This window comes from Nilaparvata lugens, chromosome 5 (genome assembly GCF_014356525.2).
Source record: "Nilaparvata lugens isolate BPH chromosome 5, ASM1435652v1, whole genome shotgun sequence".
Lineage (NCBI taxonomy): Eukaryota > Metazoa > Arthropoda > Insecta > Hemiptera > Delphacidae > Nilaparvata > Nilaparvata lugens.
Window position 1 is genome coordinate 23,447,115 of NC_052508.1, and position 12,679 is coordinate 23,459,793.

Sequence of the window (12,679 nt, forward strand, 5' to 3'; positions counted from 1 at the left end):
TGTTAGTCAAGCTAATATTATGTGGATTTTTAAATAGTTTTTCTTTATTAGAGAAGCCTAAAAAATAAATAGAATTATAAGCAATAAAGTTATTTGCTATTACAGCATAGATAGGCCTATACTTATTTTATTTAAATATCAGTCATGATTTTTTGCCTACAGTATTTTTCAATTTTATTATTTAGCAACTCATAATAATTGATTCAATATATAATATCCCCGAATAAAATTACAATTTTAGATTAGCTGATAAAATAAAGATTGTTATAGAAATCAGAAATACAAATTGTATTTGTAACAATAGTCTATAGTAAAAATAAACATTGAAAAAAATCTAATATTCAAAAGATCCTTATAACCGTTGACAGCGCACACCTCAGCGCATGCGTACCGAGCGTATTCTGAACTACTAGCGCTCCATACTGAGTTGCAGACTTTTCGTTCATCAGTTTTGTTGTTCGTGTTGTGTAGTTCACGTGAAAATTATGTAGAATATTTCTGTTATCAATGTTTTGCTGTATCAAGCTAATACAAGTAGTTTTTCGTGTAAAATTTATTTGAAATAAGATGAAGAATTTTTTAGCTAATCATTGATGTAATCTCAGTTTCCTATTCAATTGGTAGCTCATTTTTTAAAGTAGGTTATTGAAGATGACTTGTTTACATTCTCGTTTTGAGTTCGTGTTGATAACTGAATAGTACCTTGTTATTTAAAATGAAATATTACTTTGGAATGTTGATTAAAGTTTTTAAATAATATTGTTTTTATAATTGGACACAGATCAATACAATTTAAATGTAAGGTTGATAAGTGAAATGCAAAATATAGGTCTAACCTCAAACATCTATTGTGAACTTGAAAAAGATACAAAGAAACTTACGGTATATATAGGAATTTCAATAATGCAGTAGTATGCTTTATTTATTACTGGCTGCCTTATACTAGTTTTTAAAATCTGTGAATATAGCATAGTAATACATTCATGTAATGTAATTTCCAACATTTCAATAAACATTGTTTCTAAAAACATCATTTTTAATTTAGTCTTTCAGAAAAAAGTGTCAAGTTTATAGATCCAATGCTCTAATAATTATTTTGAAGAGAAAGTAGTATCTCATTAAACATTCAAAATGAAGCTGTATCAAGTTCAATATCTTGGCTTTGCTACCGCGGACCGTTTATTTTCAATTGATATGGTACCGTGGGTAACGTCAGAAATAAGAAGAGCTGGAACTTCTCAACAGGTAATTTGACGCTCATTACATAAAATTTGGCTTAAAAGTAGTGTACGAGTGCCTAAACCTTTTTACGTTGCTGGCTATTTTAATGTATGATTGACACATTAAATTATTTCGTTCTTGAAGGTTAAACTCAATTTTTTTGACACATTTGCTACTTTTTTAATATACTGTCTCATACAAGTTACAATAGGTACCGTATGTGTAAGTAACTTGAATGTTAGAATTCAAAGATAAAAGGTAACTTACCTTACTTTTTATCTGTAAGATGGTTAACCTAATTCTTTGCAAGGTACAAATTTATCTATTGTCTAGAAACATGCTTAGAGATCAACTACAATAATGATTGCTGTTTGCTTAGTGACTAGCCTCTTCAATAATTTTTAATAGAGTTCTCCAGCATATATAGTGAAGTCCACGTTATAGTGGCATAGGAGAAAAGCGTTGTCTTGCCACTGTCCTCTAAAGAGGATATCTGATACCGGTATGTATCTGATGAAATATTAACGGTTCATTCCTGTTTAAAATAATGAACTATGTTTTATTAGTCAACAAAAACTTTTTTCCAGGTATTGAATAATACATTTTATAATTGAGATTGAATATTTTGCTAATTAATTATATTTCTACATTGTTGAAAAACGATCTGGCATCGTAGGATACTGCTATCTGCTTTGTCGAATAGCAAGGGTAGCAACACAAGTGTTAATCAAGTACTGCCATTTTAACGTGGACTTCAATATATTGTCCATGTCAAATAATCAAATTTACTACGTTTACTTTAAACAGAACACTTGACAGTTCAGTTAAAAATTAAGTAAGCTACAGTACTTGACCATTTACTGGGTTCATATTTCTGCTGTCACTATTGTTTCACTTTGTCTCGAAAACAAAAAAAAAACTTGAAGATACAATGGTGGCCGTACTGTACTTATAATTTGTAATCAATTTTACTGCGGATTTTTATAGTATATCTTATAAAATAGCTCTTAAATGAATGTTATCAAACTATCAAGTTAGTTCTAGGAAAGAATTGAAATCTGTAGCTAAAACCACCTTTGAATTAAAAATGTTTTTTTTTAGATAGCCTAGGCATATTTCATATTTTCAGGCTGTCCAAGAAAAGTAGTTTTCTTGAGAAAGAAGTGTAAGGGTCACTTCAGACTTGGGTACGCTAAAATACGTCCTATGTTAAATCCAAGCTACGAATCTGTCATTTTCACTTTAGCATATCGTAGCCAGAGAATGTATTCTATTCTCTTACATTCTATCCTCACTGATCGTAGCTTTCAATATTGGGAGATAGGACGGCTACGTCCTCCGAAGACTTTTCAGCGTAGCCTAGCTAAGTGTGAAGAGATATAAAAATAGCTAGATATATAAATCTAGCTGAAATATATATATTGTAGGCTTGTTTCAATGACTTAACTAATTAGAATTCAGTAACTTTCATATTTTGGCCAGATTGTGATTTTTGAAAACGATTGTCTAGTAAACGTTTAACATGATGTCTGCTTCAGATACAGTTACAGATCTACATGCATGACTTCTCCATAGTTTCAATATTTAGTACTATTCTTGAAACATGTAGCAACATACTCTTACATAAATTTAATATAAATCTGAAATAATTTAAAACTTTTTTAAAATAATTATTATTATTCCAATGGAATAAAAACGTATGAATGAAATACACATTCATGGAATGATATTTAATCCTGGTGTTGTAAATAATTGATCCTCTTTATATTCTAGGACATGACACATTATTTCCAAAGCTGGAAAATAGAGTCTACCCATTCACTATTTAAGTTGTGTCAACTGTTTGCCCATTTTTTTCTCTCAATTTGAAAATTTTAAATCGTAATTCAATTATTTACTTGGTTTTTGTTGAGTTGTAACGATAGTTTTGCCATGTTTTGAATTTATGTTCATATGAAGGAACTCTTATCTTCTTCTAGAGGTGCCTTATATAGGCCTACACTTGTGCCTTTAGTCTGTTATGAATATGCCAACACAACTTGGAGAAATGTTCGTCACTACCAGTCAGAATATTGTAATCTCCATTATCAAGTCTCGAAAGTTGATAATTATGATGAAAAGTGAAAATGATACGCCGGTGTGGCAATCTATTTTCAATTGTGCTTTTTGGTAGCGGGTAGCGTAAAGCCATTCATCTGCTGTCTCGTGCGAGAGTAGTAGTTGCCCCAAGGGCGCCTCTCCATGAATTACTTAGATACTTCACCCTACCTCACAACCCACTAACTCTCGTCTCGCTAGCCCTTCTCCTTTGCCCTTAGAAGGTGTTTGTAGAAGAGCCCTATGCGCATAACGAATTTATACCAACACCGGTCTGAAGGTGTATTTTTCTCTTGAGAGTTGAGAGTAACTTGAACAAATGGCGGTAGAAACCACAAAATATCACTCTCTTGAGCTTCTACTCTGTAAATGAATTATCACTTGTCCATAATTTTCAATTCTTTATTATTCTTATCCTAAGAAAAAAGGTTGTTGGCGATAATTTTATGTTAACTGGGATGCTTACTGGTATGAATATCACTAACATTTCTGTTCAATATCTTATTACTGCGATCTGAATATATGTACCACTTCAGTGAAGGCAATAAATTTCTTGTCGTAAAGCTACATTTTCAATCACTTTGAATAGTTTTTTCTTGAGAATTTTCGGTCAAAAGTGATGAGGAACTAGGCCTACCTAATTATCAAACACTTACTCTATTATATCAAAATACTTCATCATGAAGTTGTAACTGATGTAGAAGAAAATGTGTGGTTGTAGTGTAATCTGTAAACAATTAACTAATTTAAGAATATATTGAAGTAATTTTTCAATTTTCAAACAAAAATAAATTACTAAGCTCATTATTTTAATGATTTGTTTACTTTTAGCCATCAGTTTAGCTAAAATTACTTGGTTTCAATTAAACATGAACAGTGTCAAAATTAGTATGGCAGTTTTGTATTGCGGAAGTAGTTTTAAAAGATTTGTTTTGGAGTAATTACTCAGATTACAGTAATTATTACTTATTAGCCGTGATGCGTTTGTTCACACATTGAACTCATTAAGTTTATTTCATGTCGTGTGCGCTTCAAATGGGCTTAAAATTAATTAAAAAATAAGCAACATAACGAAATCACAAATTAAACGTTAGGATAATTCTTAGTGTGAGAAAAACTAATATACTAATAAAACGGTAGGATAATTAATGCCCAGTGCTACTGCTTTTAATATTTTTCCCCCCAATGTTTATTAATCTCAGTTATTAGGCTAACATTCTAAAAATCTCTTAAACAATCAATAGCACTTGATTGCTATACTGTATCAAATAACACTGTTAATTTTTTGAAAGTAAATATTTCATTTACCCTAGCTAAACAGTGTCGTATACAAATTGAAAAAATGATTTATTTATTAAAATTAATTCATATTAACGTATGAAAAATTTAAAAAAAAAATGATCTAAAGAACGCCTAAATTAAATTCGAAAATTATTTTAATGTGTCTTGAAGTTACTCTAGTTAGTAAGTAAATAAATCAAATCAAATTTTATTCACCAATTAACAACAGTTTTACAAGAAAATAAATACATAATTGGCGTGGCTAGAAAAAGAAATCTTGTGCTCTAGCCACGAGTTCAAAACATTCCTTACCTATATTTTAACATGATTTTAGAATTAATACAGCTCTTTATAATATAATCCAGACCAGTATAATACAGATAGACAAATAAAAAATAAAAAATCATATACTTAATGTAATATAGTTAATCATATAATATACCTAACCAAGATACTTCAAATATTTTAAATAGCACTAGAATTTCAATACAGATTTAGTGGTCGTTTGCATACTATTAATAAACATTATTAATATCATCAAACATACGGTATTTAAGAAACTTTGAAAAATATATTTTGTTTATCAATTGGGAATTTGAAAGTAATAATTTATTTTCACCCATTCCTTTATTGAATTTTTGAAAAAAATCGTCTATTTGATGAAAAAGAGACAGACAGTAAAACAAGTGATACAATGAAAACTCCAAAATCCTCTTTATTCAATCTCTTAAAACTCTCCTCTTTTTTCAACCTTGTTTTAACTCGCAAAATTTAAATTCATATAGAAATTTATTATTCTAGAGATATGATTTAACACTTATTTTTCTATTGATTTTCTTGTAATTTTTCAAAGGTAAAGGTAGCGCTACACGGGCAGCAAACTACCGCAGATTTCTGCAGTAGCATGCCACTCCAAAATGGGCCGAATCAAAGAGAATGGAAGATCCTTTTCTACCTCCGCTGCAATTTGCTGATGAATTAATGCTGTAGTTTGCTGTCCGTTTGGCTCTACCCTGATTAATCATTTTCTTAGCTTAACATTAGTACGGTTTGAAGGCGTCCCATGTAGGAAAATATACAATTTTTCTCCATTCTTCAACTTCAGACTTCAAGAAGACTGAAGACTTCTTGGAGACTTCAAGAAGTTTATTCCAATACCACTATATTTGTTCAAAATAAATTTAAACTAGAGAACCAGGTTTAATGGCAACACATCTTCAGCTGAACTGATGAACAACATCAATGTCTTATTCTTTCATTTATGGAGAAATACCACAACATCTCCCACCATAGAAAAATTATGTAAGTTTTTTCCAATTACTGTTTTTTCAGATCAAACTAGGTGTACACGATGGACACGTTAAAGGCTGGAAAGAGGAATCCGGCAACAGTCGACCTATTTTCAGCCACTCACTGCTGTTGGTCTCCAAGTTTCGTGTCTTCCACGGCAACGTGACGTCATTCACGTACGTCGTGGCCGACACCAGAGCTCCCCTCCTCTACTGCCACCTGTTCGAGACTACTGAACCTGATGACGTGAGTTCGAGTTTCTCTTTGTCAAAATTACTAATACCATACATTGCTTCATTGCAACAGTCCATTTTTTGCCCACTAACCTACTTGATTCAATCTTACACACTTTTTATCTAACTTCACGTTGAATAATTATTTATTTGGACTCAACTATAGGCCTATGCTTTGTTTGATTTTCGATTAAACTTCTTCTGACTTCCACGGTATAGATAGGCTTGATTGTCTGTCCCAGTCTTTAAAAAAGTCTTTCGAAAATTGAAATATTTATATTTATAATCGTGTCTAGTTTTGAAACCACCTATTCCTTGGACTCCCAAAGTCTCCCTCACCTTCTGGTTTGTAATTGAGAGCTTTCACGGGGATTCTACCGGTTGGCATTCTGTCTATGTGCGCTTTCCATTTACTTCAATTTCTTCATTCAGTGGCTCAACCTTAAGCTCCTCTCAAATGTTCGATTAAACTAAACATCATTATTGTTGTTTATACATATAAAGCTTGCTAGGTAGAACTTGATAAGCCTGCAGTTTATCTATTAGTTTCCAGTGCATTTTACATGTATCATAGAAATCGTTGCATATTGTATCCCATACTACAAAATATTCCTCTGCAGCTTGATTTACCCATTTGTTTCAATTTGTTTACTAAGAGCAGCTCTCCAAATATTTTACTTGATGGCTAGTTGTATTTACTTTAAATTCACCTTGGAGTCATTCAATTCGGTGGCAATACACTATTGGTTTGAAATTGACAAAAATGTAATAATTTAAAATTAATGTTTGGATAAGTGATTTTATAAGAGTATAGATAACATGATTCAATCATGCAATATGGTAATAATTCAGGTTCTATTTGAATTTGTTTGATAACATCATAATTGTCTATAATTATTATACAATTAGTATTCAAATATAATCACGTTGGTTTAACTCTTTATTTTTTTTTACTGCATTCTTAATGTCATTCTACCGGTTTTACATTAAAAGTCACATTTCCAGTTTTTTTGCAAAATCGATTTCAAATACAATCATACAGTACTCTGAAACTATCCCTCTGTTAAGGCTTAATCAGTTGTATGCTTAAATGTCTCGTATGTTTTCTGTGTTTCACTGTTTATGATTCATCACTGCTCCGGCATAAGAGATTTCTCTCAATTGTGATGTTAATGTACATATACATACATACATAATGTAACTTGTCTTCATAACTGGGCTCATTGTATGTATTATGTAGATGAACTTTGGAAAAATTTGGTTGATAATTAGTACCTCAAGGTTTTGCTGTTGAAATATTTTGTTAAAAAACATGCATTTCCCGAAATATTCGAGATGTGTGAATAAAATTGTTAGGGAGTTCGTTGGTAATGAACTTGAAAGTATTGTTCGTCAAGAGGAAATCATGATAGAAATGAATTGGCGTGTAGAGTAGGAATTGCGAGCTGTTTGATTGATGTATGATTTGCAGAATAATGTCGAACTCATGCTTAGCGAAGGCGTGTTTTTGTCATTTCAGTCATGGTCATTCTTGCTGTGACGTCAATGCTGTGTTGTTCTGTTGCCGGGACGTATTGATTGATTGATTAAAGAGTGACAGATGGATGCACTGAATGAACATTTATTATGACACCATTCTCAACTATCTTGTTTGCTAAGTACATTTCCACTTGTATTTTTAGTATCAATAATTCAATAGGACACGTTTTGAATAATAGCCTAGTATTCTGGGTTTTCCATATTCAGTTATAGAATCTAATACTTGTAAACGTTTTGTGAAATAACTCATTGATTACGATTGAGCTGCTAGATTTTTCTGAAATTTTATTAATTCGAAGAATTTATCTTAAATTGAATACATTCACATGAAGAAGTCTTCTTGAATTTTAGTTTTCTTACCAAATTATAATGCTTACTTGGATGCATTGATGATCAATCGTTTCAAGACTTGAATAGGATATACGTTACTGTTCTTAATACTTGGTATTTTATTGCAAAGCCGTTTGCTATTTCTGGGATGAGAATACATGGCGAGCGCTTTATCATTTTCCTATCAAATGTAACTGTACTTTGAAAAAAATACGAATTTATAATTCCTCTCTGAACAGAAACAATGGCAATATCATTCAACGGCCATGGATTGCAAGAGAACTGATCATTGATACGGAAAGGAATCATTAATCTTTTAAAGGAAATATAAACCTGATGACCTGGAACTGAAAAGATTCTATTTCCTCTGTTTCGAATCCATTTGATCGTCACTAATTTTTTATCTGAATGAAACTTACGTTAGATTTGTTAGATTTGAGCGTTTAAAAATGTAGAATGAACTGTTTATTCTACATTTTTCATGTGCTAACAGTTATTTGTCATCTAGCCGGGTTTTCAAAAAGATGATTGTAGCGATTCTCATTTTAATTAATACAGAATAAGAAAATACAATGTTCTTCTTGAGATTTCTTGAGCTCGTTTACAAATGCACACTGACTTCAAGTAATCAATCAGTTCTGCTACTGGTCGAAAATAATCCATAAATTCATTCATTTATTCAACTTGAAAAGAAAAAGCAATGGATTCATTCATTCATTTAACATTTTAAAGAATATAACTACGGATCCAATCTTGTATTCCATGAATCCCATGTGTTCGCCTGCGTGGTCCCTCGAATATTTTTTACCTTGTATTTATAAAATCCCACACGTTTCCTATTCGTTTATTTTCTCAATTATTTGGATGTCTATCAATTGAAACGATTCTCATATCCATGAACAAATCACGTTCATTCCACCTTAAAACAAAAGTGTCTCATCCCACCAACATAGCAGGTAGTCCACCAGCACTTTATTTCTTCAGTTCTTCTTGAACATTAATTAATTCGTACATAATTTTTTCTTCAACATAATTGAATTTTCTTGTTCGATTAAAATTTTCTGAAACTATACAATAATTAATGACACCATTTGCAAATTGATCTCATTGTGTCACATGTTTACAGGCTTACTGCAAAGGATGAATATTATGAATGTGATTCAATATTATTTATCAGTTTTTTTCCTGGAGACAGATAGTCTCTTATTCCCTTTTTGTGTAGTCATATTTTTAATTAATCGAATATCGATGCTCGAAACCCTCATTGATAATTGAATAGTGAGCAGTGAGCACACATCATTGTTTGTAGTGTTGTGAAGGGCATCGTGTTTTTGACCAGCTTTTTCGTATTCTTATTAGCGCGGAAGTTAGATACACGATTAGGCTTCCGAACTGGTTTCTACAAGATTTAAACACCGCTTCTCGCTGTTAACCTAATCCAATACAGGTTCAACGCTTATATTAAGCTCTACGTGTGTTATCAAATCGAAGAAAAATAGAAAAGAAAAAGATTGAAAACGCTTTGAGTGTAATAGGAGGTATTACAGAAGATTGAGAAGCTAATAAACTGAAAAAGCAAGATGGGATCGTTGGATCAGATTTTCCTCACTCAGATTTAACATATAAAGTATGTTACTGTTTCACTCTAAGCTCAAAATAAACTACTCAAATATTGAATAAACTTGAAGAATTTTTCAACATTAAACTAAAAACATGTAGTTCTATTCGTACAATATTCATTTTTTTCAAATTTATTTCATCTTATAGACTACTGATTTGCATTAAGTGAGAGCTCCTATATTTCATGAGCTTCGTATCTTTAGCATAAAATTATTTTTTTAATGTCCGTGTTGACAATTCATTTTCTCATTTAACTATTCCTACAGGAGGAATCAGACTGTTAATTTGAGCCTCGTACACTATAGTTTTTGACTCACTTAGTTATAATACATTGATACATTATTACTTGCCCTTTTAATAATAATTATAATCATAATAAATAAATATAAATATTGTATCAATAATTAACTCAACATAGTAGTCAGATTTTCATGATTAAAAGTTATTAGCTTCTACTCATATTAATTTGTGGAGCGCACACGAGTGTTGAAGATGGACATGGCGTCCAAAACCGCTTTACAAATGTGAGTAGAAACAGCTAATAGCTTCTAATCATAAAAATCAGACTGCTATGTCGTGATTTATGTATTGTAAGCGTATCATAAGCGTTCGTAATGGAAAGTGAAATTGAAGAGAATTAATTATAATCTTGAAATGTGCGTTTTAGTGGAAGTAATTTGAGAGTTAATACTTATCATTATACAGTTAATCATTTCAAATGTATAAATAAAAATGTTTTGTTGAAAACCTATTTGAAAACTTGATCCTACAAAAATGATCACACTTTGTTGTTTTTTGTTAACTGTTAGTATAACGTGACTTGTTTAAGGTCGAGGTTATTGAAAATCCTGTATGAATAAATGACTAAAATAAAATCCGTTCAACTTCTCTACGTCGACGCAAACCGTTCAAATTATTTTTCATTATTTTAGCTGATAAAAATAGTCGAGATTGAAGATCTAATTGGTCTTTGAGTTGTTAATTGTTTGAAATCTACTTTGCACATTTTAGCACTTAATTATAGTATTTATTTGCCTGTATTATTCGTTAAAACTGTGTCTATTTGTAGAATATAGATTGGAACTGATAACGGAAGTGATAGACTAGTTTCTTGTTGCAACCTTGATAATACTAAATAGGCGTTATTAAAAAATATGTGACCCTGTATGAGGTGCTACTACTAGATATTGCCTCTCTTTGAATAATTTCAATTCAATCTCGTCTACTTTCGTGATTATACTAATACTTTGAAGAAAAACTTCAAACAAGATTCTTTATAGTTGATTTGAAGAACGATAAAATCATTTTCATTTTCGGATGTTAATCCAGGGTAAAATTCTTTTCATTCTGTGGCAGTACACCAGTAGTTACACTTGATAATTCATTTATAAACCTCAATTATTCATCATTTAACAATTTAATCATAATAGTTTTAATAATTATCAGATTTGGTCTGATGTGAATTAATTGACCATTTTCATTATTACTGTGGGAGTAGTCGATTTCCTTCCTTGTGAAGAGACAAAATGCAGTTTTTGAAAAATACATGAAACATACAATTCACTGAATTCTCATTAATTCATGAATACCTGCTTAGCTTTAATCATACAACGTTGAAATTATTCTAAAATCTACTTTTTAATGTTTCAAATTCCTTCAACATCCATGATTGAAGGAAGTCTCCCATTTTACTCTACTGTAAGCTGTGATGATTTTCCAAGGTTACTTTCTATAACACCATCGTCTTGCAGTCATTGTTTATGTTATTATTTTGAGCGAGTCTTTGATGTCAACGTTTTGATAGCGTATTTTTCCAGGCATAGTCAACCCGTATCATAGTAAAGCTGAATTTCCTATTTCTCGCTCGATGTGTTTCAGCCTTGATGAAGTTTGCACAAAATTGGGAGTCTACTTGTCAACAAAACAATTTCCACTATTCAATTTCAGCCAATTATCCCCTATTATAATGTTATGGTCCTCGCCCGTCACAAGTACTACAATAGTTTTTGAATCGTTATTATTCAGAGAAGTTGCATAGTGTTCTATGCTGATGCTCATAAAAATAATCAAAAATGTTCCAGAGCTAAATGAACATTGGCTTCTTTGCGAATCCAATTATTATTTGATCCTAAAATTTCAGCTGAACTAAAAGTTAATGATTTGAGGACAGTTATGTTCCATTTGAATAATTTAAATTACTATTTCACAATTCTCCTTCCTATTCAATTATTTTTGTGCTCACTGATTCAAAATTAGTTATCACAATTTATATTTGTTTTATCAACATTAGCTTACTTAAATTGAGCCTAGCTCATTATTATACCGCAGTTGTAGTTCATTTCAATAATGCCTTATGATTGTGTTGAATACACCTTCTAGTATTTTTGTCGATAATGTGTACTCAGCTTTCTAAAATTCACATGGTTTATTCGATCTTTTTTCTCAAAATGCAGCTCTATTACTCCTCATCTCTTTCTCCCCTTGTCTTTACATATTTCACCGATTCTCTTTGCAAATTGAACGTTCACTCCGTGTCCAATTAAACCATCATCAATAACAATTATATCAAGTGAAAACAGTCCTAATAATAAATCTATGATTCGGGATATCTTAGTGATCTGGAATGTCGCAACTATCGTTTCATTTTTTATATCATAGTCTGACTTAATTTGTCTAGAAATAAAAATGTGTATGCAATTTTGTTGTTGGGGAGTCCTTTACAGGAAGGTCCCACCTCACCTGAATCCAGGCCGTAAATGATCCTACGACTACATACTTACAGACCTACGACTGTCATACTTCAGTCAGGACCGACAGGGATCTAACTGAGCGTGTCTGCGAAGCTCAACTTTTATTGTTAGACTTTGAGATCAAGGGATTTATTGATAAAATCAGTGTCTTTTAGCTTCAACATACAGAATTTCATATAACATCGTGATATTTTCCTGGCGTTGTCTCCAACTTTAGCACAAGTGCACAAAATTATTGTAAGCGTAGCATATTGTTCCATACTAATTATGTTGCCGATATCTATAATTATTTTAAATCTGTTTGAGTTTGATGATTTG

General features: G+C 31.3%; 1 protein-coding gene across 7 annotated transcripts in view; it reads left to right on the top strand.

The window, feature by feature from the left end:
• Nucleotides 1-451: 451 nt before the first annotated feature.
• The window catches only part of LOC111051725 (TBC1 domain family member 4), a 65,968-nt gene continuing 53,740 nt past the window's right edge, over nt 452-12,679 (top strand). For 2 of the 7 annotated variants that reach the window (XM_039427975.1, XM_039427979.1), the window contains exons 1-3: nt 452-637; nt 1,054-1,245; nt 5,932-6,135. In XM_039427975.1, the coding sequence (XP_039283909.1) occupies nt 1,132-1,245; nt 5,932-6,135 (318 nt within the window). In that variant the 5' untranslated portion in view covers nt 452-637; nt 1,054-1,131. Of the gene's footprint in view, nt 638-1,045; nt 1,246-5,931; nt 6,136-12,679 lie in introns of all 7 variants that reach the window. The other 5 variants (XM_039427980.1, XM_039427981.1, XM_039427976.1 and 2 more) reach the window with 4 other exon arrangements.